The sequence below is a fragment of the Notolepis coatsorum genome (genome assembly GCF_963971535.1).
Source record: "Notolepis coatsorum genome assembly, chromosome: 2".
Classification (NCBI taxonomy): Eukaryota; Metazoa; Chordata; class Actinopteri; order Aulopiformes; family Paralepididae; genus Notolepis; species Notolepis coatsorum.
In genome coordinates this window covers 211,434,606-211,460,028 of record NC_140166.1, presented here as the reverse complement: position 1 = coordinate 211,460,028, position 25,423 = coordinate 211,434,606, and the positions used below count along the sequence as shown (strand labels likewise).

Below are 25,423 nucleotides of genomic sequence, written 5' to 3'. Positions count from 1 at the left end.
ATGCTGAGGCTGACAGTGATGCCCTACATGCTATCGGCCGACCCAGTGTTCACACGTCAGCATAGCAGCTCACATGATATGAGCTTGAAAGTCATCAAGAACAAAGCGGGGCTCGCAAGGTGATTTAATAGACAAAAAAAGGCAGTAGATGCGACGTTTCGACCTTACCGGTCTTCCTAAATCACCTTAGAACTACAAGTGAGTTGTGAGCCCCGCTTTGTTCTTATGTATTACTGTTTTTACAGTTGGGCTCAGCACCAACAAACGGAGGATGCGCGTTATTTATTTTTTCTTGAAAGTCATCAAAACACGCCTCTTCAAATCGGCTCATCTACTGTATGATCCCATTCCTTTTTTAAACTCAGTATCGAAATGTATATATCTTTTCTTTTGTTTCTTTGTTTTGATTTTAATGGTTTCCTTTTCTGTAAAGTGCTTCTATAAAAGCCATTATGATATCAGTATTATATGATTAGGCCTACCATCATTTATGGCTGATTATTATGGATTATTCAAGGACATGTGAAGAGTCGTTGTGACATCACAGAAAGCCGAGGGGATTTGAGGTAAGTTTAAGTGCTCTTTCAAATCAGTCAACTGAGTATAAGAGAGACTGGAGTCTCTGACACGGTCAACTGTGAAAACACAAGGGGCCGGTTCACTCGAGCTTGCTAATGGACAAATGACATTCTCAGAATATACAAGTAGCAGACGCAAGTCGCGGGATGGACAGTAGCGTACTTTGGAGTCAATGAAAATCATTAGACTAGTTTGCTTTACAATACTTAGTAGTCATGGCTGATTATTTCAACGTACTTAGCTGTGGAATTATATGCTGCCTCATTCAAGTCAGTCATCTCAACTGTAAGTACTTACTTTTGAATATGTTGTTTTTAATAATGACATTTTAAATGTACAGTAACATTAGTCAATTCCAAATTACATTGATGTGCTTTTGTTGCCATGGTCACCAAAGAACTATAATGGATTAATGGGATTTCTAAAGATATAGGCTACTACTACAGTATATCCTCTCACCAATCACATCTGTATTAGACTCCAGTATAACATCTCAGATCATATTTGAGTGGACAGAGAAAGAATTAAATACTTTTTTCATTATATTTTGATTATCCTTGTTTTTTTGGCATAATTTACCCATAATTTATCTTGCTTCATCAATGCTTTTATGATGAAATGGCAGAATCATAACAATAATTGTAGTCAAATGAGTTAGAGGTAGATACCTCACAGACAAACAGCCCAATCTTTCTGCAGATACTGAAGGCACTCACATTTCACACGCAAACAAAGCAAAGAAACACACCACTTAGGTCTAGTGTCATGTGCAGTATTCTGAGTAGACCACAGCTCAGACTGACTGCTACTAGTATTGTTTGAAAAAGTGGTGTCGCACAGTTTGTGACACAATCAGATTTAAAGGTCCCATGCATTATAAATGGCCTTTTCCAGTGTTACCTAGCAATTGGGGATTATATCAATGTGGTCTGTGTCGTTAATTATCATATTGACTCATCAGTCTATAGTCTCTCTCGAGTTCACAAGATCTGCCCTCACTCAACTAAGCTGTTCTGATTTGACTCGCAATGCGACGTAGCAAGTAGCTGATCTGCAGTAACGCCCCCTCTATGGTTGTAGACTGTAGAGCATAGTGTAACCCGACACTTCCTCAAACAGGTTTTGACAGGCAGAGAACGAGCGAGCGAGAGAGAGGGAGAGAGAGAGATAGAGAGGGAGAGAGAGAGGGACCGGCGGGACCGTGCAGAAGTGTGTGTAAAAATGTGTGTGCGTCATCTCTCTCCCTCGTCGGAGCATACTGTATGTATCACGCTGTGTGGGTGACTGTCAATCAAAGCGCTTATGGGCAGAGCCCATCCAATAACAGCCTGAAATCCTGAAAAATGGCTGAAAAATTATGCTTTTGAGTACTCCATTAGAAATATAAAACAATGACATTTTTTGAAAAAAAACTTACAGATGTCTTCCATAGACTCACAGGAATTGTGTAAAGTTGCCTAAATAGTGCAAGGAATAGCAATGCAGGTCCCTTTTAAGTTTACCATATAATTCCGACCTCCATTAGTTAATGTGAATGCAAGAGCAAAAACACTGGAATGTGTGTATCGTGCCAGAGCTTCTGTGGGCAGCATACGGAGAAGGGGGATCCCCCCTTGAACAGCCCTTCTAAGGTTTCTCTCCTCCACATTGCCTGTGGTGCTTTGTTCCTATTGCTAGGTTTTTAGTGAGTTTTTCTTTACCTCCGCTGGGGTATGTCTGGGAGTGTTGCATTTATTTATTTTACATTTATTTTGGAACATGTAAAATTTTGTTGAACATGTAATGCGGAGGCTTAGATTAGATTAAATATATTGTCACTGCACAAGTACAAATGCAAAGTGCAATGGAATGAAGTTGGTACAGTGTTTCCCACAGGATTTTGTGAGACTGTGGTGGGTGAACCTCTGCCCCTATAGGGGCGTCCGGGGGCATGCTCCCCCGATTTTTGTGTGTGTACATTTTAAAGTTAAATGAATCAATCTGGTGCACTTTGAGAGCAAAATAAAGAGGCTAGATCTATGATGAACTTTGTGCTCAAAACACAAAATCGACTAGAGCAGTGCTTCCCAATCCTCTCCTCGAAGCACCCCAGCCCTTCAATGTATTTGTTAAATTCCACCACCAGCACAACTGATTCAACTTAACTAGCCCTTTATTAGTTGAATCGGGTGTGCTGGTGGTGGAATTTAACAAATACATGGAACGGCTGGGGTGCCTCGAGGAGAGGTTTGGGAACCACTGAGCTAGAGCATACATTTGAGCCATCAAAGAAATTAAGCAAAAGTGGTTACCTGTGTTGAACTGGTTTATTTTTTTAGAAAAAAATCAAATATACTGGATTACTATTACGACTACTACCACTGCCAATACTACTGATACATCCCTATTGGCAAACTTTATATTGACCTGCGGGCCAAATCCTCCCCCCTGAATGACCTTTCCATCACAGTCGAGAATGTTGCTGTGACCGTGTCCCCAACTGCCAAGAACCTTGGTGTTGTCCTTGACGACCAGTTGAACTTCTCCGCTCACATTGCTGCAACAACCAGAACCTGCAGATTCCTCCTAAGCAACATCAGAAGGATCCGCCCCTTCCTGACAAAAGAAGCCACCCAACTCCTCGTCCAATCAACAGTCATCTCCCGCCTCGACTACTGCAATGCACTGCTTGCTGGCCTTCCGACCACTGCCACCAAGCCTCTTCAACTCATTCAGAACGCAGCGGCCCGCCTGATCTCAAATCTACCGAAGTCAGCCCATGTCACCCCATTTCTTAGGGAACTGCACTGGCTCCCCATTGCCGCACAAATCTGCTTCAAGGCCCTCGACCTGGCATATCGTGCGGCAAAGGGAACCGCTCCCGCCTACCTCCGGTCAATGGTCTCCACACCCTCAAGACCCCTACGCTCTGCATCTTCTGGCTGCCTCAGACCTACTCCTATCCGAGCTCCGGGAGGGTCATCAAAGAGAAGCCGCCAATTCTCAGTCCTTTCCCCACAATGGTGGAACGAACTTCCCACCACAGTTAGGACAGCCGAAACCCGTCCAATCTTTGAGCCGTCGACTAAAGACACACTTCTTCAACCATCGTCTGAAATAATAAAAAAAAAAATTATAATAATTATAACACTAACTAACCTTACTGTCCTGCACTTGTCCTAATATACTAACCTACACTGTAGGACTCAACATTTTGATGAACATTGTTACTCAGCTGATAGAGTTGTGCCCTTCCTGATGACTTGTCGTACAGAACTTAGTCAACTAAATGACTAAATGTAAATGATACAGGTATAAATACCCTATAGTAAGGCATACTGTAGAACTAGATGATAAGATGAAAGAGAGACGTTTCTCATGAGCAGGTGGTAATGGGGGCGAGGAGGAGGAGAAAGAGACATTTCATGAGCAGGTGGTAATGGGGGCGAGGAGGAGGAGAAAGAGACATTTCATGAGCAGGTGGTAATGGGAGCGAGGAGGAGGAGAAAGAGACATTTCATGAGCAGATGATAATAGGATCGAGGAGGAGGAGAAATAGAGATGTTTCATGAGCAGGTGATAATGGGAACGAGGAGGTGAAGGAGAGACGTTTCTCATGAGCAGATGATAATGGAGGGGAGGAGGTGAAAGAGAGACGTTTCTTCTCTCAATATCCTTTCAAACACAGACCAGTTATGATACGTCCCCTCAAGTTTAGCTTGTACAGAAATATCACCCCACATATGTATAAGGTAAACACCTCACCGTACCTCCACTGACCACCTCCATCACAGATCAGACTGAGGTTGCATTGCAAAAAATCTGACCTGTATCTGATTTAGGACCACATATGAAAGTGGCCCAAAGCAAAATTGAAAAGATCAGATTCAATGTGATTTGTACTGTTCACACTGTCATGAAAAAAAACAGATCTGAGTCACATACAGTATGAGCAAAAAATAATCTGATTCAGGCCTTTTGCCTGCAGTGTGAACATAGCCATATTCAAGGTAGAATCTGTAATGGCATCAAAAGTGCTCCTCCTGGTATTTCACTTTGTTTACATTTTGTTGTTGTATGCTATGTGTTCCAGTTACTCGTACGCCAAACATCAAGGAGCTGCTGATCTCCGCGTATCAAGAAAGCCTTCAAATAGTAGACAAAGCCTCGGTCCACACCAGGCAACGGTAATGACCTCATCCTACAGCAGTTATCATCCTGCCTGTGCTCTGAGTGAAAGGAGGTTTTGAGAAGGGAAAGAGGGAAGCAACATTCTCCTGTCATCTCTCAGACAAGGCGCCTCCAGCCCCCCGGTGCACACGTTCACCTTCCTCCGGCAGGCCGAGACGGAGACCCGGGAGGTTTCCAGGTCTGCGGAGGTCTTCCAAACAACTCTGCACGTCTTAAAGGCCAGAGCGTCCCGGAGATACACGAGGGAGCTCCCGATGTCAGGTACCGGTGTGGGAGAGTTTCATTTCACAACGTTTCAAAGCATGTCTTAGTACTTTCCTTTTATCTCCATTAGTGATGGGAATTACAGCTTTTCTTTTGGGGGGGGGGGGGGTACTTTGGTCAGAATCTTAAATTCGAATATTTTGTTTATCCTCAGAATAGATTTGGATCGGATTCAAAGTTAGATACTTAAAGCCCGTGGACACAAAGCCTCAAATCGTTAAAATGTAAGAATGATAGGCGGTCAGGTGGCGTTGTCACCAGCTTGGCTGGCCGTTCACACTATAATAATAATAATAATAATGGATTAGATTTGTACCGCGCTCCACATTCGCGAGAATCTCAGAGCGCTTACAATACAATTGGCTGTATTAGAGGGTGGGAAAGCTGGCGGGGTGGGTCCGAGTCGTTGTAAACAGTGACTCCTACAGTTCGGTCGGGGCGCCTGCTCAGCGCGGATAGGATCTAAGGGGGGTAGTGTGATCCTTCCACACATTACACGCTCTCAGTGAGAGTCCGCGCTGCCAGGTGAAAAGAAGCGGTTGATTGGCTGGACGTGTGTCGGAGGAAGCACGTGATAGCCTCCACTCTCCCAGACCGACTGTGGGGGGTAAGTGCGCAGCGACCAGGAAGGGGATTGGGAATTGGCATAACGACTAACATTGGGATGGGAGAAAATCAGAGGAAAAAGGAGGGGGGAAAAGATCAATAAAAAAATAAAAAATTAAGAATGATATCCAACGTGAATGTTATATTAATTAAGCTTCCACCAAAGTTTGAATGAAAAAATATAGGTCTATATTAAGGTGACAAGTCCTCGACCATATCCTGTCCCCGATTTGTTCTTATAGTAAAAAAGAAAACTGCTCATATCCTTATCGCGTTATAGAAGGCAGAAAGGGAAATGAGATTGTACCGGTGGCCAAAATCCATTCCCGTTCGAATTGACCAGATTCATAACAACTTTTGACATGAACAATAAAGTGCACGCAGCATTTAGATTCATAACAACAAGATCCACGTGTGTTCACGTAAAGGAGAATGGATTCAGGGCAGGCGGTGAAATGGGCACAACGAACAATAAAAATAACGGCTCCCACCAAGTGTGACTCAGTTCCCTTCGTTTTCTTAATATCTCACTAAAGAGATATGCCACAGCAATACTACTTTAGTCACAAGAGGTTCATGGGGAATCACTTCAGTATCCCTGTGGTTTTGATGTATGGTTTACATTAGTATTTCTATACTGATCCCATTTTATGGGATATGTTGCGTGAGGTTTGGGCCAACCTGCCATCTCTACAAACAACTGTAAAAAATTAAGTTTTATTAGAAATGAAACACTGATGACGATCCCTTTCGAATGGTTGATATTCTCACATATTCATGGTGTACCAGAAGCTCAGGTACTGTACATGATCCAAATGACAGTGTCTCTTTCAGACTACTTTGCATGTTGTTAACTTCACAATGGACCTCATTCACCAACATTGTTGTAAGTTTCCTCGTACGACAACCTTGTTGGAAGTTTGTAAGAGAAAACCTATACGACAGTTTCCCCCGGAATCCCCCGGAGAGGTTTTCTTAAGTTGCCAAAATGATCTCAGCTGCGATCCCCTGAATGAAGTACGTCACTCATTCTCAAACTGGAAGCGTGTTCTCGTACACCTGGATTTGCATACAGACACGTCCCGCCAGCTCCTTATAAGGCCAGGGCTATGTGCAAAACGGAAGTGAGAGGGTCAGCATTGCATCTGTGATGTGCTGATCCCTGTATTCAACAGGTAGCACAAAAGCGATTTGCGACGGATCAAAATTTGATTAGATTCAAATGTATTGTCATCATACAGCACACTATAGCTATAGTGGAATAGACTGTATTAAGGCGAGACACTGCAGGTGAATAGGCAAATATACTTTTTTTGTTGATTTTGAGATTTTGTTATATTTTGCTTCCTAAACATGTCTTCTATGAAACTAATGACAATAAAACGTCAATAACACACATTTAGTTGTTTATTTTACTTCATTTTGCCTTATTGCATCCATAAATGTGCACATATTTAATGGAAAAGTGCCTCATTTGCATATATAAACATACATTTCAGAAAACTTGCAATATATTTTTTCTTCGTTTATATGTACATAACAAACTGGGAAAGTTTCATAGTGATATCTATTTAAATATTTTTTGCCTATTAGGGGGTACTACACTGTTTGTAGCCTGTGTGTAGTTCTGTTCAGTTCAATAACATCATTATTATTATTATTATTATTCAGTTATCAGGCATGTGTTTAGGTTGTCTATTACTAATGGTTTGATTAGATATTGTGTTTGTAAATATCTGTTTCAAAAAAAAAGTATGGCATTTTACAATACAGAACTTTGAAGGCGTTTTTCCCAAAAATGAGTTTTAAGAGTTTTTCCTCATACTCTGAGCCAGAAATCTCCACTTCAGTAGCACTCACATACACCAAACCTTCCAGTTCTATTCATATCTATGTTCTGAAGGTATTTACAGAAGGGTTTGTTGATATTGCATTCATACCCTGATTTATATCACATTTTATTCCTAAAAACATGGCGAAATATGGAATTTTACCATAAAAATTTACTGAATGGAGTATTTTCTGATTTATGGAGTGATAAAAAGAGATATCCAAAATCCCCTCTGTAATAACCTTTGGCTCTAATATGTCAACAAAATGAAACTATAATTTTGAAAATGGCTTTATCCAATGTTCAGATTTCTGTCCTGGAATTATATGCAAATTAGTGCATATTTAAGTAGATAATGCCTCATTTTCATATTTAAACATACAATTTCAGAAAACTTGTAATACAAAAAAGTCTTGTCTTAATATAAGTAATCAACTGGGGAATTTTCATTGTGATATCTATTAGTTAATTATTTTACCCTATTCACCTGTAGTGTCTCCCCTTAATATTCCATATTTATGAGGCCACCTGCCTCAGCGTACACACACACACACATACTGTATAGCCTACATGTGTACTGAATGAACAGTAGGCTTATATTATTCTAATGACTTGTTTTATAGACTGTATTCATATTCCTTATTTATAGCATCTTGATGCGCGCCACTGGCCACCTGCCTCAGCGCACATACATGTGCGTACTGTATAGCCTAGCCCTAGTATGTGCGTAATGAATGAACAGTAAGCTTACATTATTCAAATTACTTGTTTTATTAGGAGATAGCAAATGCTGTATGCGCTGTCCTATAGTAGCAAAGGCCCCCACAAAGTCGGGCGTACTGTGAGCGGACCGGACTCTGCGCGGCATGACCGCAGTCGTTTGAGGTTTCATAGTCAAGCGTACCACCGCATACCAATTTCCTACAGGTCGATGTCAACCAACACACCAAGCAGTCTTTTGTCGGACACCAGTGCGCGACGCGGACGTCCGCGCGTTAGGACAATTTGAGCTTCGCTCTGTGGAAGCCTTAAGGCCAAATTGTAGTTTCCACGTCCGCGGGTGCACGTGGGTATGTGTGACGTAAATCACATACGCTTACAGACACCAGAAATGTACTATAAACAGAGCCATGTGCGCAGCCGTGTCTGCAGCCGTGTGCGTGTACGTGTTTTTAGGTATATCAGCGCCTTTACTACTATAGGGCAGTGCATACAGTATCTGCGATCTCCTAATAAAACAAGTAAGTCGAATCATATAAGCCTACTGTTCATTCATTATGCACGTAGGCTATACACAGTACCACGCATGTGTGCGCTGAGGCAGGTGGCCAGGAGCGTGCAACAAGGCGGTATTTTATTTTATTTTTATTTAACCTTTATTTTACCAGGTAGTCACTTGAGATCAAGACCTGGCCACAATTTTCAGACATCACAATGCTTCTTGAGGCATGACTGTAAATGTAAAATGTAATTTTTTCCGAGATTGTTTTAAAAAATGTGTTGTTGTCATTGCGGAAATCTGCCATTTTGAATTACCGGCCGCTGTGAATCTAGTAATTTTTTGTCATTTTGAGAAGAGGACATCCAGAGCGTTGGAATTTTTCAAAACTACACTTCCCAAAGGCTTCAAGCTTTTTGCAAGCAAATGACTTCCTGATTATTATTTTTTTATTTTTCTTATTACTCTGGATTATATACCACAAAACTGAACGTTATTGGCATATATTGGAGCGCAGTTAGCTATTCTTTATTCTATAATAATATTTCAAATTGCATTGTTCCAGATGGGATAATTCAGTACTGTATCTACAAAACCTTCTGTTTAATCATCTTCCCTTCATTCATTTCCTTAGATCGTTTGTACACGTGATCTCAAGAAGGTACTGAATGAGCCCAGTGGCAGTTTTTCATGTCTGGTAATTCTTAGCATGGTGTTATTCACTGTCAAAGATGCAAAGAAAAATCATAATTCATATGTTTCTGACACTGGGAATACATTCACTGAGGTCCATAGTCCCTAGATACCAATAACATGCAAATGGACCTTGTAGAAGTGGAGCAATATTCCATTTACTTAGGTATGTATTTTAGGCGGATTTTCAGAAAATAGGGCTCCGGGCTTAAGAGGTTAAGTCTGTTGGTGAATGAGGCCCAATGTCTCCTCCCCAGAGCTGCTGTCGTGGGGCGACGTGGAGCTGCTAGCAGAGCTGTCAGGTTGTCCCCGACCCACAGCCGCCTGTCCCCCGTCGGACAAGTACCGCTCCATATCTGGCCTCTGCAATAACAGGTAGAGCCGGCATCACGTTCACCACAGTGTTCTCATGTTTCTTGTGTGCTTGTGTTTTTATTATTTAAAAAAATAAACTATCTAAAAATAATATTTGTAATATGTCAGCTAATATGACATGCATAATATTCATTTTGAATGGCGTCCAATACTTCCATACAATTATGATGTGTAGATAAATTGATTGATCTAAAATAAAATGATACATTTCCCTCGAAATATGCATTTTACCAGCTGTTTTTAAATCAAATCAAATCAAATCAAATCAAATTTATTTGTAAGGCCCGACAACACACGTTAATGTCCCCATGGGCCGGACACATCTTCTTTAAACAAGTCAAGAAGAAACATCACAATAAGTCAAGAAACAAAACAAGAACACCATAAGGTCCAACAAATTTTAAATAAATGCAAAATAAATGAATGCAATGCGAAAACTCCCAGACGCGACCCTCCACGCGAAGGTAAGGAAAAACTCACTAAAACCTAGCAATAGGAAAAAATGCACCACAGGCAATGTGGAGGAGAGAAACCTTAGAAGGGCCGTTCAAGGGGGGATCTCCCTTCTTAGATGTCGGTGATAGTAGTGTTGCAGACTGACAGTTGGTAAGCATGCACTCATGTGTGTAGTGAAACACAGATGAGTGCATGCAATAGCAACTGAACATTTAGAAACATTTAAGATAGAGCTGATAACGATAGCAACTGAACATTTAGAAAGATTAACGATAGAGCTGATAGCGGATCTATTTGAGGCACAGGGGCGGCGCAAAGAGGGTCGCGTCCTCCCCGTCTTAATCACGGGACGTTCAACACTCCGGTCATTGCTCAGGGACAGCCGGAGACAGGGAGACAGGGGGCGGCCCAGAGAGGGTCGCAACCTCCCCGTCGCATCCTCCCGGCCTTCATCACGGGACGTCCGACACTCCGGTCATCACTCCGGGACAGCAACTCACAGGGAGACAGGGAGACAGGGAGACAGGTAGACAGGGAGACGGGACAGGCGTTAGACAGCTTGCGTGATTGTAATGGGCGGACATAGCAATAGATACAAGTGGTAAGCATATATGTGAATAGAAAAGATATATGAAGTAAGCATATTAAGTGAATAGAATAGAAGTACTTAACCCAGCAATGAAACCACGTTGACAGACCACGGACAGAAGACGGTAAGAAGCTGATCCATGGCCTCGGTGGTGCACGTAGAACAGTCACTGCAATAATATAGCATATCATTAGAGTATAGGCTAGTAGGAGTATAGTAATATAGTATATAGCAGCGTAACATATAATAATAATATATTAAAATATTGTATACTACTGTATACCAATATAGTGTATAAATAGTATGATTTAGTTATATTATAATAAAATAAAAATAATACAATTATATAGTATATAGAAGTATAATATAGAATACATTATATAAATATATAGGTGTGTGTGTGTGCGTGTGTGTGTGTGTGTGTGTGTGTGTGTGTGTGTGTGTGTGTGTGTGTGTGTATAAATGAATTAACCTAAATATGCAATTTAACTGATGTTAATTTAATTGTGTTGATGTTTCCATTTCTGCTAAATAAGTATGTACATTATGTTTGGTTTGGTAAACATTGCACTTAGTCTATCAGTGTAGTGTATGTGTGTAGGGGCAGGTACAAATAAGAATTTGCTTCTTCCTGTTCTTCCTGAATTTAGTGGAGCATATTAATATGTACTGTCGGACTGTAATAATTCCATGTAACTAAGTATCTCTAATAGTAACTTGTTGCATTTTGGGTGAAACTGAAATGAATGATTTAGTCTTAGTTTAGCCTTGTAGTGTAAACTAGGCTACTGATTTTGTGAGTACAAGAAGGATATTAGTTATTACAGCACGTAATTCTGTAAATGTCTCTCTTTCTGCATATCCCTTCAGATACACATAATACATAATAGGGCTGGGCGACTAATCGAGTTTCAATTTCAAGTACAATTGTTGTCTTCCCACAATCATGAAAACAAGATAATCAAGATAAACCAAAATTTGTGCGGGATGCTGTGTTGCTCTCATTTTGTGTTCATTCACAGCTGTGTACTTCTGTTTTTCAGGGGTTAGGGGCCATTAGGGGTTAACGGTTAGTGCCATGCGCAAAGGCACTTAGGCAGAGATGGTGGGCACCATAGATGTAATGCCAATTACCCTCCAGTTGCCAGCACACAGTGGGAATACACCCGTGTCGGTGATCGAACCAGTGGCCAAACAACCTTTTGGTTACTGGTGGGCCTCTACCTTTAGGTCACCGTAGAGCTTATATTAGGTTCAAGGTTTTAAAAGGAAATGTCCCCTTCAGACATGGATTAAAGGTCCAGTCCACTCAAAATCATGTCGTTTTCATGGTTCACTCCTCTTGGAGGCACGACTCTGATTACTTACATTTAGTCAAGTAAAAACAGCACAAATCCTTCTGAGCATCATCATAAAAATATTGGGAAAAAATTGTGAACGAGAAAGAACGAGTAGTCTAGTCTCTACCTTTTATTATGAACTCTATTTGAGTAGAATACCTGTCTAATGCATGATCATAACTATATTATAACTAAAACGTTATGATTTCAAAGTGTTATTATAAGTGTAACCAATGTTTTAAGGCAGAATCCTCTGTGGGGAGCCTCCAACACGGCCCTGGTCAGATTGCTTCCTGCTGAATACGAAGATGAAGCGAGACAACCCAAGGGCTGGAACCACGGACGCCTCCATAACGGTTTCCCACTTCCCCCAGTAAAGTACAAACATTTCCACTTGGGGGCGGGCTGGGCAGCGTAGAGGTCTAAGCACTATCCTACCACCTGCAGAGACTCTTTGGTTTGAATCCCAGCTGTCAGCGGTAACTCCAGTTTGGTCAGTCGTCCCTACGAACACAATTGTCAGTGTTCGTGGGTGGGGTATGAGTCCTGGTCCTTGCAAACAGCGAATCCTACTGGTCTGTTCAGCAGGGAGGGGGTCTGGGGGAAATAGCGTGAACGTCCGCATGCGTTACGTTCCCCCAGTGAAACTCCCCGCTGTCAGGTGAAAAGAAGCGGCTGGCGACTCCACATGTATCGGAGGAGGGATGTGATAGTCTACACCAGGGGTCAGCAACCTTTTTGACATGGAGTGCCTGTTTGAAATATAGTTGTAACTAGTGTGCCTCAACAATATTCCATGCATCGTAATTTTTTTTTCTCATAATCAGGTATTTTTAATGATAGTTTTTTACATTATTACATCATTGTTATTGTTATTATTAACAATATTATTATGATGGTTGTATCAACCCTAAATCTGAGTTGGGAGGGGGGGGGATGCAATGCAGACAAACAGCTGCATACAGTGCGACCATTTCACTCACATTTGCCCATTCATTTTTGGACACATCACACACCATCGGTGTGTGTACTGTACGTGTGCTGTCATAGCTCCACCTACAGGCCTAATGGAGAACACCAGGAGAACACCAGGATGTGAATGGAGGTAATGAGGTATATGTGTAAATACGTTTTGATTGATCGCAAGACTACACTGTAAAAAAATAAATAATAATAAGTTACCAGAACTTAAAAATATTGAGTTCAGTTACTGTGCATTAAGGTTTTCAGTTTTCAATCCATAATAAGTTAACAGAAAAATAAGTACACAACCACATTATTTCAACCTAATAAAACTATGTTTATTGTCATTGTTTTAAGAACACAAGTTGACTTGGTAATACTCACATTTTGAGTAAAAACAATTGCTTTTAACATGTGCAATGTTCAATGAAATAGAAAAATAAATAATAAAATGTGTTGATTAATCACACTGGTCACAATGGTGACCGTAATAATGTTTTTGTTATAAGGCTCTGCAAATGTTACTGAATGATGTAGCAATGTATTTCCAGCTAAATTGAAATAATAAACAAATAAAGGGTCTCAATTAAATATGTGGTAGTAAAAAGATCCTGTGGGAGGATCTCAACAAGATAAATGCGACAACAGTGCAAAATATTTCACTATAACATTTATAAAAAAAAAAAAAAAAAAAAATTATACTTTTTTTATTTATTTTCTTTGCTGCCCCCTAGGGGTGCCTATGAAAATGCCCCGCGTGCCTAGGGTTGCCTACCCCTGGTCTACACCCTCCCCAGACTGACAGTCAGCATGTGATAGTCTACACACCCTCCCCAGACTGACAGTGGGGCAGCATGTGATAGTCTACACACCCTCCCCAGACTGACAGTGGGGCAGCATGTGATAGTCTATACTAGTACACCCTCCGCAGTAGGGCAATGCGCGCAACGATCAGGAAGGGAATTGGCATAACAACTAAATTGCTGTGAATAGCATATGTTTACATATTCACAACATTGTAAGTCGTCATTTTCCGCCCGTCGCCCAGTTGCCTAGCAACGGTGTCCTTAAGACTTCAACCACTGGAACACCGAGCATGTCGTGTACTTGACTTCCCACGCCGAGACCACAAACTCACAAGTTCCACTTGAAGGCAGCACTTATTCAGAGATGTTTTCGATAGCAAAGCTTTAGCGAAAATGCATGCCTTTTGGAAGTACTGAGCATACGACTGCATAAATGAGACTTGGATCATACTGCACCACCATGTGCTTGAGGGTTTGTAAACAGATGTTTTGATGTAGCTTTGTGTTTGGATTCTCTGTTGCATGAAGATAAAAACATGTCTTCTGGAAGGCAACACGGGGGGAGCAATTGAGATACAAAATATAAAGTGTTCCTTTAATTTTGGTGGTGGGGCTACACATTTCTTTACATTTGGATCACTGATTGGGGATTTCATCAGTTGCCACAATCAGTCACAAATGGCTAGGACTGTGGAAGTACGAACTAGTGTATATTAGCGAACAGCTAAGATGCAATCATCTTATTATCTGAGATAATGAAAAACAAAACGTTGACTGATGCATCGTAAGTTACTGCATATGCATGTGGAAAACAAAGGACATTTATTTAACCCTTTCAGCTCTAACACTCCCCCCCCCCCTGTTTTCTCCGATTTCAATCTTGGAATTCTTGAAAATGTAGAACTCACTGGCTCATTGGGAAGTTGTCATGGTAACGCTCTGAAACTCTGAACACAGTATGAGACCTGAAAGGGTCAAAGTGAGTCACCCGTTCGGTGAACGGCGTTGCACTTCTTCTGAGCAGACTGATCCCACTGTGTCGACAGGTACGGGAGGTCAGTAAGAAGATACTGCAGACGTCTTGTAAAGGAGAAGACGAGGTGTATTCTCAGCTGCTGGTGGAGTGGGGTCAGTACATGGACCACGATATAACCTTCACCCCACAAAGCACCAACAGACCGGGTTCCATGAGAGGGGCAAACTGTTCCGACACGTGTGAAAATGAGCATCCATGCTTTCCTATTCAGGTAAACCAGTAGCCTGCGGGGGGCGCTGTCTTCATTGTATCCACTGGGGTTTTCTTCTTCTCTCCATGCTATAAGAGTAGTGTCGATCTACCCTGGGTCTCTTTTATGGCTTTATCCTCAGTGAATGGTGCGTCTGACAAGTTGACGAGCCAAACATTAGTGCCCAAGGTTAGGGAGTCCCCACCCTCCTTGTTGTTGAGATAACTGTAGAACTTTGTATCTTACAAATCTTTCCTGTCAAACTAACTTTTTAAATATATATATTTTAATATATTTTTGGTGGCATGAGAGGCAGAGTTCGAAAAATAATTGGCAGCCTAGGCAGCACATTCATCCTGAAATCCCACAGTCTATCTGTTAAGATCAGCAGATATATTGTCAATTAATTGCCAATCATCCCACGCACCGTCTGAGAACCCGGCCTCGTCTTTGACCTCACACTTGTCCAACTACTTTTTTTAATATTAAACACCCTTGGAACCTGTCCAGTTGTCTGCTCTCTCTTCACGGTCAAACCATACCGGATTAACGATGTTAAAGGGGATCTATCTTATAAATGGCCTTTTTTAGTGGTTTGCATTGTTTTCTAGCAATGTGGGGTTGTCACCAACACTGACTAGATGTGAAATCTCTAGCTAGTCCCGTTTCTTCAGTTCTGCTCACACAAGAACCTCCCCCACTGAACCAAGCCACACTGTGTGTATATATATAACACGTGATACACAATTTCCCGCGTACCTCATTTCTCCTACTGTGCTCTATAGTGGCAACTAGTGATCAAAAACGACATTGGATACATTTATTAAGCTGTAATTATTGTGATGGTTTTGATAACTTGTTACTTTGATCCTGTGTTTTCATTTCCTCTGATTGTGTGTGTGTGTGTGTGTGTGTGTGTGTGTGTGTGTGTGTGTGTGTGTGTGTGTGTGTGTGTGTGTGTGTGTGTGTGTGTGTGTGTGTGTGTGTGTGTGTGTGTGTGTGTGTGTGTGTGTGAGAGAGACCCCTAGATCCCTGTCCACTACCTATCAAGTTTCAAGTTTGCTTTTATTTCTCACGTATAAAGTCATTACAGTGAAATGCTTGGTTCTGTATGTCCCTTGTGTCTAAATCATTTATTACATGCAACTTTATTATTTCCTTTTCAGCTGCAGAAACATGACCTGCTGTCTGGCAGCCGAAGCTGTCTGCCCTTCACTCGTTCCTCACCCGCCTGCTTCACCAGCTCCGGCTCAGACATCAGACAAGCTCTGCAGCGGCAGCAGATGAACTCCGTCACGTCGTTCATGGACGCCTCCACCGTGTACGGCCACACTGCCAACATGCAGACCCTCCTCCGCGACCCGTCGAGCCCCGACGGTCGACTGGCCGTTAACGGGCAGTTCCGGGACTCGCGGGGCAGAGCCTACCTGCCTTTCGTGGCCGAGGCTCCGTCGGGTTGCCTGCAGGACCCCGGGGAGCCGCTGGGGGCCCGGGTGGAGTGTTTCTCCGCCGGAGACAGTCGGGTCAGTGAGGGTTTGCCCCTGACCGCCTTGCACACCCTGATGCTGAGGGAACACAACCGCATGGCGGCAGCTCTGAAAGGCCTGAACGGCCACTGGAGTGCAGAGACGGTGTACCAGGAGACGCGCAAGATCATCGGAGCTCTGCATCAGGTAGGATCAGCGCCTGTGGAAGAAGTACACAGTTCCTTTACTCGAGTAGAAGTAGAAATACCCAGATACAATAGTACTCTGGTAAAAGGGAAAGTATTTGACGTGAAATGTACTTTTGTATAAAAATGTGTCCTCGATCAGTTGACCCTCTATATATGTTATGTTAAGGTGGTGTGTGGTCCAGCTACTGTATACTGCCGCTGATTACGTCCTCTTGAAGTTGGCAGGTTTCACAATTTTAAGTACATTATCTTCATACATGTTTGATTGATTGATTGCTTTTATATATGTGACAGAAGCACAGTCTGGAATACTGCCAAGGATATACACAAAAAGGCTCAGAGCTTATTTCCATTGTGGTCCTGTGGTTTACTATGTTTTCTATGCAAAACCTTTTTTAACTACATAATCTTCATCAATCAGTTTTCCATTTTTCCTATGCAAAAGCTTTTTTTTCAAAGTAATAAGTAAGATAGGTTCAGATAAAAAGTCAAATATTTCCCAGAGCTGCCGACTCACAAATGACCCTCTTCACGCTCCTGTTTCTCACGCTGTCAAATCAAATACAAAACAAGGGACTTGTAAACAATGTAATTGTGTGTTCGGTTGCTCTTTGTCAACCTGTAAAGTCGGATGTTTCTGAGTTTACCCCAGGAAGTTGTGGTTGGGATCTACGACCATGTGGTAAACACCATGCAGCATTAAACTACCAAGTGGTAAACACCAGCGGTAAACTACCAATGCAATGTTTTATATCTAAAGGCGTCTTCTCTGCTTCGTTGTGATCCCCTCCTCTCTCTATTCCCTCGCCAGATCATAAATATGAGGGATTACGTTCCAAAGATTATTGGCCCGGAGTCTTTCGACGGGTACATTGGCCCGTACGGGGGCTACGACCCGACTGTGGACCCCTCGGCCTCCAATGTGTTCGCCACCGCTGCCTTCCGCTTCGGCCACGCCACCATCCCGTCCGTCCTCCAGAGGCTCGACGAGAACCTCCAGGAACACGAGCGCTTCCCCTCCCTGAGTCTGCACCACACTCTGTTCAGTCCCTGGAGGATAGTCAAAGAAGGTAAAGGTAATAATTAGGGATGTTCGATATTGGCTTTTTTACCGATATCCGATATACCGATATTGTCCAACTCTTAATTTCCGATACCGATATCAACCGATACTGATATATGCAGGGTTTCCCCCCCAAAAAACGTAATAATTTCAGGTAATTAACATTACATATCTCTCGTTGTGGAATTAACACAACATTATACATACTTTTGACAATAAATAAAATAAGAATTTGTTCTTACTTGCTTGCCTGGGTAAATAAAGGTTAAATAAATGTTAAAATTTGAATACCGATCATTTCCGATATTACATTTTAATGCCAATATCGGCCGATTATATCGGTAGGCCGATAATATCGGACATCCCTAGTAATAATGTGTATCTCCTCTTACGGAGCCACCCTGTGGAATGGGCTATTTTTTTCACAAAAATATTGTGAAAACATAAATCAATTCAAATCTAGACAAAATTTTTTTTATTTTCAATAGGTACAGAAGGGAAGAAGAGCTTTAATTGCATTTAATAAAAATATAAAAAAAACATGATACTGTATTGTACGTTATATCATATTACATTATATAATCATATTCTAATTATACACTATATACTATTATATTATGGTACTATATTATATTATATCATGTACTATATATCTCAAATCACATTATATATGTGTTGTATACACTAATATATACGATATACTATTATATACTGCAGGTACTACTATACTGTAATGTGTACTGTAATGTGTACTATATGTATGTACTATGTATGTAAATGTAAAAAATTCAAAACGCAATTCTTCATGGGTAGGGCCTGACAAGCCTAGTGCTTCTCCCTAGCCCTTTTCGGACAATTGGACAATGCTGCAATAGCAGCTGGTAAAACTTTGGCAATTTATGTAATGACCATTGTTATGTGTCCAAAACCCGAAATAAAAAATTACTGAACTGAACTGAACTGAAGGTCAGTGCTATGTAACCCATGTGGAATAATGGGTCACCTTACTAAACGTTATTGTTGTCGCTCTATTCGTGTTCAAATGTGTTGTGCATCTTTGCCTTGTGTGGTTTAAAAATATTTATAAAATAAACACATGGTGGCGCTGGTGTGTTGTCATAGTGACGCTGGTGCGTTGTTATAGTGACGCTGGTGCGTTGTCATAGTGATGCTGGTGTGTTGTCATAGTGATGCTGGTGCGTTGTCATAGTGACGCTGGTGCGTTGTTATAGTGACGCTGGTGCGTTGTTATAGTGACGCTGGTGCGTTGTCATAGTGATGCTGGTGTGTTGTCATAGTGATGCTGGTGCGTTGTCATAGTGGCGCTGGTGCGTTGTTATAGTGACGCTGGTGCGTTGTCATAGTGACGCTGGTGCGTTGTCATAGTGATGCTGGTGTGTTGTCATAGTGATGCTGGTGTGTTGTCATAGTGATGCTGGTGTGTTGTCATAGTGACGCTGGTGTGTTGTCATAGTAACGCTGGTGTGTTGTCATAGTGACGCTGGTGTGTTGTCATAGTGACGCTGGTGTGTTGTTATAGTGACGCTGGTGCGTTGTCATAGTGACGCTGGTGCGTTGTCATAGTGACGCTGGTGCGTTGTCATAGTGACGCTGGTGTGTTGTCATAGTGGCGCTGGTGCGTTGTTATAGTGGCGCTGGTGTGTTGTCATAGTGACGCTGGTGCGTTGTCATAGTGACGCTGGTGTGTTGTCATAGTGGCGCTGGTGCGTTGTCATAGTGGCGCTGGTGCGTTGTCATAGTGACGCTGGTGCGTTGTCATAGTGACGCTGGTGTGTTGTTATAGTGGCGCTGGTGTGTTGTTATAGTGGCGCTGGTGTGTTGTTATAGTGACGCTGGTGCGTTGTTATAGTGATGCTGGTGTGTTGTTATAGTGGCGCTGGTGTGTTGTCATAGTGACGCTGGTGTGTTGTTATAGTGGCGCTGGTGTGTTGTCATAGTGGCGCTGGTGCGTTGTCATAGTTACGCTGGTGCGTTGTCATAGTGGCGCTGGTGCGTTGTTATAGTGGCGCTGGTGTGTTGTCATAGTGACGCTGGTGCGTTGTCATAGTGGCGCTGGTGCGTTGTCATAGTTACGCTGGTGCGTTGTCATAGTGGCGCTGGTGCGTTGTCATAGTGGCGCTGGTGCGTTGTTATAGTGGCGCTGGTGTGTTGTCATAGTGACGCTGGTGTGTTGTTATAGTGATGCTGGTGTGTTGTCATAGTGGCGCTGGTGCGTTGTCATAGTGACGCTGGTGCGTTGTTATAGTGACGCTGGTGTGTTGTTATAGTGGCGCTGGTGTGTTGTTATAGTGATGCTGGTGTGTTGTCATAGTGACGCTGGTGTGTTGTTATAGTGATGCTGGTGTGTTGTCATAGTGACGCTGGTGTGTTGTTATAGTGATGCTGGTGTGTTGTCATAGTGACGCTGGTGTGTTGTTATAGTGGCGCTGGTGCGTTGTCATAGTGGCGCTGGTGTGTTGTTATAGTGATGCTGGTGTGTTGTTATAGTGACGCTGGTGTGTTGTTATAGTGGCGCTGGTGTGTTGTTATAGTGATGCTGGTGTGTTGTCATAGTGACGCTGGTGCGTTGTCATAGTGACGCTGGTGTGTTGTTATAGTGGCGCTGGTGTGTTGTTATAGTGATGCTGGTGTGTTGTCATAGTGACGCTGGTGCGTTGTTATAGTGGCGCTGGTGTGTTGTCATAGTGATGCTGGTGTGTTGTCATAGTGACGCTGGTGTGTTGTCATAGTGGCGCTGATGTGTTGTTATAGTGATGCTGGTGCGTTGTTATAGTGGCGCTGGTGTGTTGTTATAGTGGCGCTGATGTGTTGTTATAGTGATGCTGGTGTGTTGTTATAGTGATGCTGGTGCGTTGTCATAGTGATGCTGGTGTGTTGTTATAGTGGCGCTGGTGCGTTGTCATAGTGACGCTGGTGTGTTGTTATAGTGATGCTGGTGTGTTGTCATAGTGACGCTGGTGTGTTGTCATAGTGACGCTGGTGCGTTGTTATAGTGGCGCTGGTGTGTTGTCATAGTGATGCTGGTGTGTTGTTATAGTGGCGCTGGTGTGTTGTCATAGTGGCGCTGGTGTGTTGTCATAGTGGCGCTGGTGCGTTGTTATAGTGGCGCTGGTGTGTTGTTATAGTGATGCTGGTGTGTTGTCATAGTGGCGCTGGTGCGTTGTTATAGTGGCGCTGGTGTGTTGTCATAGTGATGCTGGTGTGTTGTTATAGTGGCGCTGGTGTGTTGTTATAGTGGCGCTGGTGTGTTGTCATAGTGGCGCTGGTGCGTTGTTATAGTGGCGCTGGTGTGTTGTTATAGTGATGCTGGTGCGTTGTTATAGTGATGCTGGTGTGTTGTCATAGTGACGCTGGTGCGTTGTCATAGTGACGCTGGTGCGTTGTCATAGTGACGCTGGTGTGTTGTTATAGTGGCGCTGGTGTGTTGTCATAGTGACGCTGGTGTGTTGTTATAGTGGCGCTGGTGCGTTGTTATAGTGGCGCTGGTGTGTTGTTATAGTGATGCTGGTGCGTTGTTATAGTGATGCTGGTGTGTTGTCATAGTGACGCTGGTGTGTTGTTATAGTGATGCTGGTGTGTTGTTATAGTGACGCTGGTGCGTTGTTATAGTGGCGCTGGTGTGTTGTCATAGTGATGCTGGTGTGTTGTTATAGTGACGCTGGTGCGTTGTTATAGTGGCGCTGGTGTGTTGTCATAGTGACGCTGGTGCGTTGTCATAGTGACGCTGGTGCGTTGTCATAGTGACGCTGGTGTGTTGTTATAGTGGCGCTGGTGTGTTGTCATAGTGACGCTGGTGTGTTGTTATAGTGGCGCTGGTGCGTTGTTATAGTGGCGCTGGTGTGTTGTTATAGTGATGCTGGTGCGTTGTTATAGTGATGCTGGTGTGTTGTCATAGTGACGCTGGTGTGTTGTTATAGTGATGCTGGTGTGTTGTCATAGTGACGCTGGTGTGTTGTTATAGTGGCGCTGGTGTGTTGTTATAGTGACGCTGGTGTGTTGTCATAGTGACGCTGGTGTGTTGTCATAGTGACGCTGGTGTGTTGTTATAGTGATGCTGGTGTGTTGTCATAGTGACGCTGGTGCGTTGTCATAGTGACGCTGGTGCGTTGTCATAGTAAGGCTGTCCCCGAAGCCTGTTTTTGGGATTCAAACTGATTAATCTTATTAAATGAGTCTTTTTTCTTTTATTAAATCAACTTTCCAGCCCCAGACCCAGCCCAGGGAGAAGCCACAGCCCAACTAAATCAATGAAATCAACTTTCTAATGAATATAACTCATCAGTTTCTTCCACTATAATATTAGTGTAGCCTAATCTTTATCTGCAACTGTTCGAACGTGTTGGTGTTGTCATAGTGACGTTGGTGTGTTGTCATAGTGACGTTGGTGTGTTGTCATAGTGGCACTGGTGTGTTGTCATAGTGGCGCTGATGTGTTGTCATAGTGACGCTGGTGCGTTGTCATAGTGACGCTGGTGCGTTGTCATAGTGACACTATACCATTGTTTACGGAAAGCCCTGCAGTAGCTCTCCCTGTAGATTGGGTTTTCATGTGCCAGTGCAATGCCATGAGAAGAACTGCATTTTGAAACCACATATATATATATATATATTAAGGTCTGTTATTGTATTGTATTGTATTGTATTGTATTGTATTGTATTGTATTGTATTGTATTGTACTGTATTGTATTGAGTAGTCTGGCCTGTGTGCCTCTTGTGTTCAGGGGGAATTGAACCTGTGCTCAGAGGCCTGCTGGGGACAGCGGCAGCAACACTGAGTGCAGACGACCTGCTGGTGGAGGAGCTGACGGAGAGGCTGGTTGTGATGAAAATACCACAGATGATGGACTTGGCGTCCTTGAACCTACAGAGGGGACGAGACCACGGCCTTCCAGGTTAGACTGACCCAGGATCAGAGCCTGGCCCCATAGAGGAGGCCTTTGGCTCAGAGCCTGGCCCCATAGAGGAGGCCTTTGGCTCAGAGCCTGACCCCATAGAGGAGGCCTTTGGCTCAGAGCCTGACCCCATAGAGGAGGCCTTTGGCTCAGAGCCTGGTCCCATACAGGAGGCCTTTGGCTCAGAGCCTGACCCCATAGAGGAGGCCTTTGGCTCAGAGCCTGGTCCCATACAGGAGGCCTTTGGCTCAGAGCCTGACCCCATAGAGGAGGCCTTTGGCTCAGAGCCTGACCCCATAGAGGAGGCCTTTGGATCAGAGCCTTGTCCCATACAGGAGGCCTTTGGATCAGAGCCTGACCCCATAGAGGAGGCCTTTGGCTGAGAGCCTGACCCCATAGAGGAGGCCTTTGGCTCAGAGCCTGACCCCATAGAGGAGGCCTTTGGCTCAGAGCCTGACCCCATAGAGGAGGCCTTTGGATCAGAGCCTGACCCCATAGAGGAGGCCTTTGGCTGAGAGCCTGACCCCATAGAGGAGGCCTTTGGCTCAGAGCCTGACCCCATAGAGGCTTTGGCTCATAGCCTGACCCCATAGAGGCTTTGGCTCATAGCCTGACCCCATAGAGGCTTTGGATCAGAGCCTGACCCCATAGAGGAGGCTTTTGGATCAGAGCCTGACCCCATAGAGGCTTTGGCTCATAGCCTGACCCCATAGAGGCTTTGGCTCATAGCCTGACCCCATAGAGGCTTTGGCTCATAGCCTGACCCCATAGAGGCTTTGGATCAGAGCCTGACCCCATAGAGGAGGCTTTTGGATCAGAGCCTGACCCCATAGAGGCTTTGGCTCATAGCCTGACCTCATAGAGGCTTTGGCTCATAGCCTGACCCCATAGAGGCTTTGGCTCAGAGCCTGGTCCCATATACTATAGAGAGGGCGGATGCACATCAACGTCTTCTTTCTGTAGTCTCACACTAGGAGTCTGTGACGAGCGGTCATTGTGTTATAATCCTGTGTCAGGTTACAACGACTGGAGGGTCTTCTGTGGCCTGAAGAGGATCGAGACGGAGTGTGACTTCAGAGACGCGGTGAAGGACGGGAAGGTGGCTGAGAAGATCCTGACGCTGTACGGACACCCTGACAACATCGACGTGTGGCTGGGAGGACTCGTGGAGGACATGCTGCCCGGCTCCCGGACCGGCCCGCTCTTCTCCTGTCTGATCGGGAAGCAGATGAAGGCGATTCGTGACGGGGATAGGTACGTTTTTTGTTACCTCTCCCCCGACCCCCCCCCCCCCCCCCCCCACACACACACACACACACGCACGCACGCACGCACGCACACGCACACACACACACACGCACACACACACACACACACACACAAACGTGCTACAGTACACACTATGTACACACAGTGTACAAAACATTAGGAACATATTCCTAGTATTGGGTGACACCCCTTTTTTATATCTAGGCTCATAAACCCTTACATTGTCTCCTCCTCCTCACTATATACTGTGCATCTTCATGATCAAAGAGGATTTAAATAGGTCAAATCAATGAGACTCATTTTCACCTATCGGCGTATTTCATGAAAACTACAAATGTTTATACACCATTTTGAATTGCTTTTATATTGACAGGTTTCTTGTTTGTAAACACAATGTATTCGAGCAAATCAGTAATAGTCACGTGTAATACCCTACCTGCGTTGAGCTGCGGTGCTAAGAAAGTATAATGGAGCTCTATGGAGAAACCATGGCATGCACTCCCCTGACTAAAAGTATAATGGCACTCTATGGAGAAGCCATGGCAGGCCCCTGACTAAAAGTGTGATGGAGCTCTATGGAGAAACCATGATACTCTCCTGACTAAAAGTATAATCGCACTCTATGGAGAAGCCATGGCACTCCCCTGAAGGGTACAGACCTAATTACATCGGTACTGCCGAGTACCAATTCACACTAGAATCAATCGGTACCAAGTTTCGGTACCTTTACATGTTTAGTATAAGAGTGTAATATGAGTTCAGAGGAGTTTGATCATATTTACTGATGATGGCCAGATAATGTTGATATTTAAACATTTAGTTAAGTACCGAATAAAGGTACTGTTGGGTACCGATACCGAATCCCAGGACACTGGTGCAGGTATCGGTTCAAATGTTCAAAACGGTACCCCAAGCCCAACGCTGATCAGAAACCTATGCTTTTGTCATGAAAGGAGTGGGAGTTGTTTGTTGTTTTGTATATTGAGTGTGTAATGTTCACATTATGCCATGTTTACCCTCAACCTCAGGCTGCTGATGGTACCAGATAACACTGATTAACAGTGTCTCCAATACCACGTCTGAGCCTAATCTTTATAGGCTAAACTGAAATGTGTTGATTGCACGGAAATGCATACATAATTGTCTATTTGTCCTTCAGATTCTGGTGGGAAGCCGCAGGCGTGTTCACGCAGCGTCAGAGAGCAGAGCTGTCCCGCTCCTCTCTGTCCCGCCTCATCTGTGACAACAGCGATGTGAGACGGGTCCCGCTCGACGCCCTCCGCCTGGGGAAGTACCCCGCTGACTTCCTGCCCTGCGATCGGATCCCAGCGGTGAACCTGGACGCTTGGAGAGAGGAGCAGAGCGGGGCTCGGCCTGTTACATAG

The 25,423-nt window shown here is 43.6% G+C and overlaps 1 protein-coding gene across 1 annotated transcript; it reads left to right on the top strand.

Annotated features, from left to right (window-relative positions):
* Positions 1–25,423, top strand: tpo (thyroid peroxidase; the record flags this gene model as incomplete). The annotated part of the gene is made up of 11 exons (XM_084308497.1): positions 1–55; positions 4,652–4,745; positions 4,850–5,010; positions 9,620–9,737; positions 12,366–12,495; positions 14,938–15,138; positions 16,284–16,790; positions 17,604–17,862; positions 22,599–22,769; positions 23,786–24,023; positions 25,198–25,423. The coding sequence occupies 11 exons, from the start codon at positions 1–3 to the stop codon at positions 25,421–25,423; spliced, it is 2,160 nt and encodes a 719-aa protein (XP_084164623.1).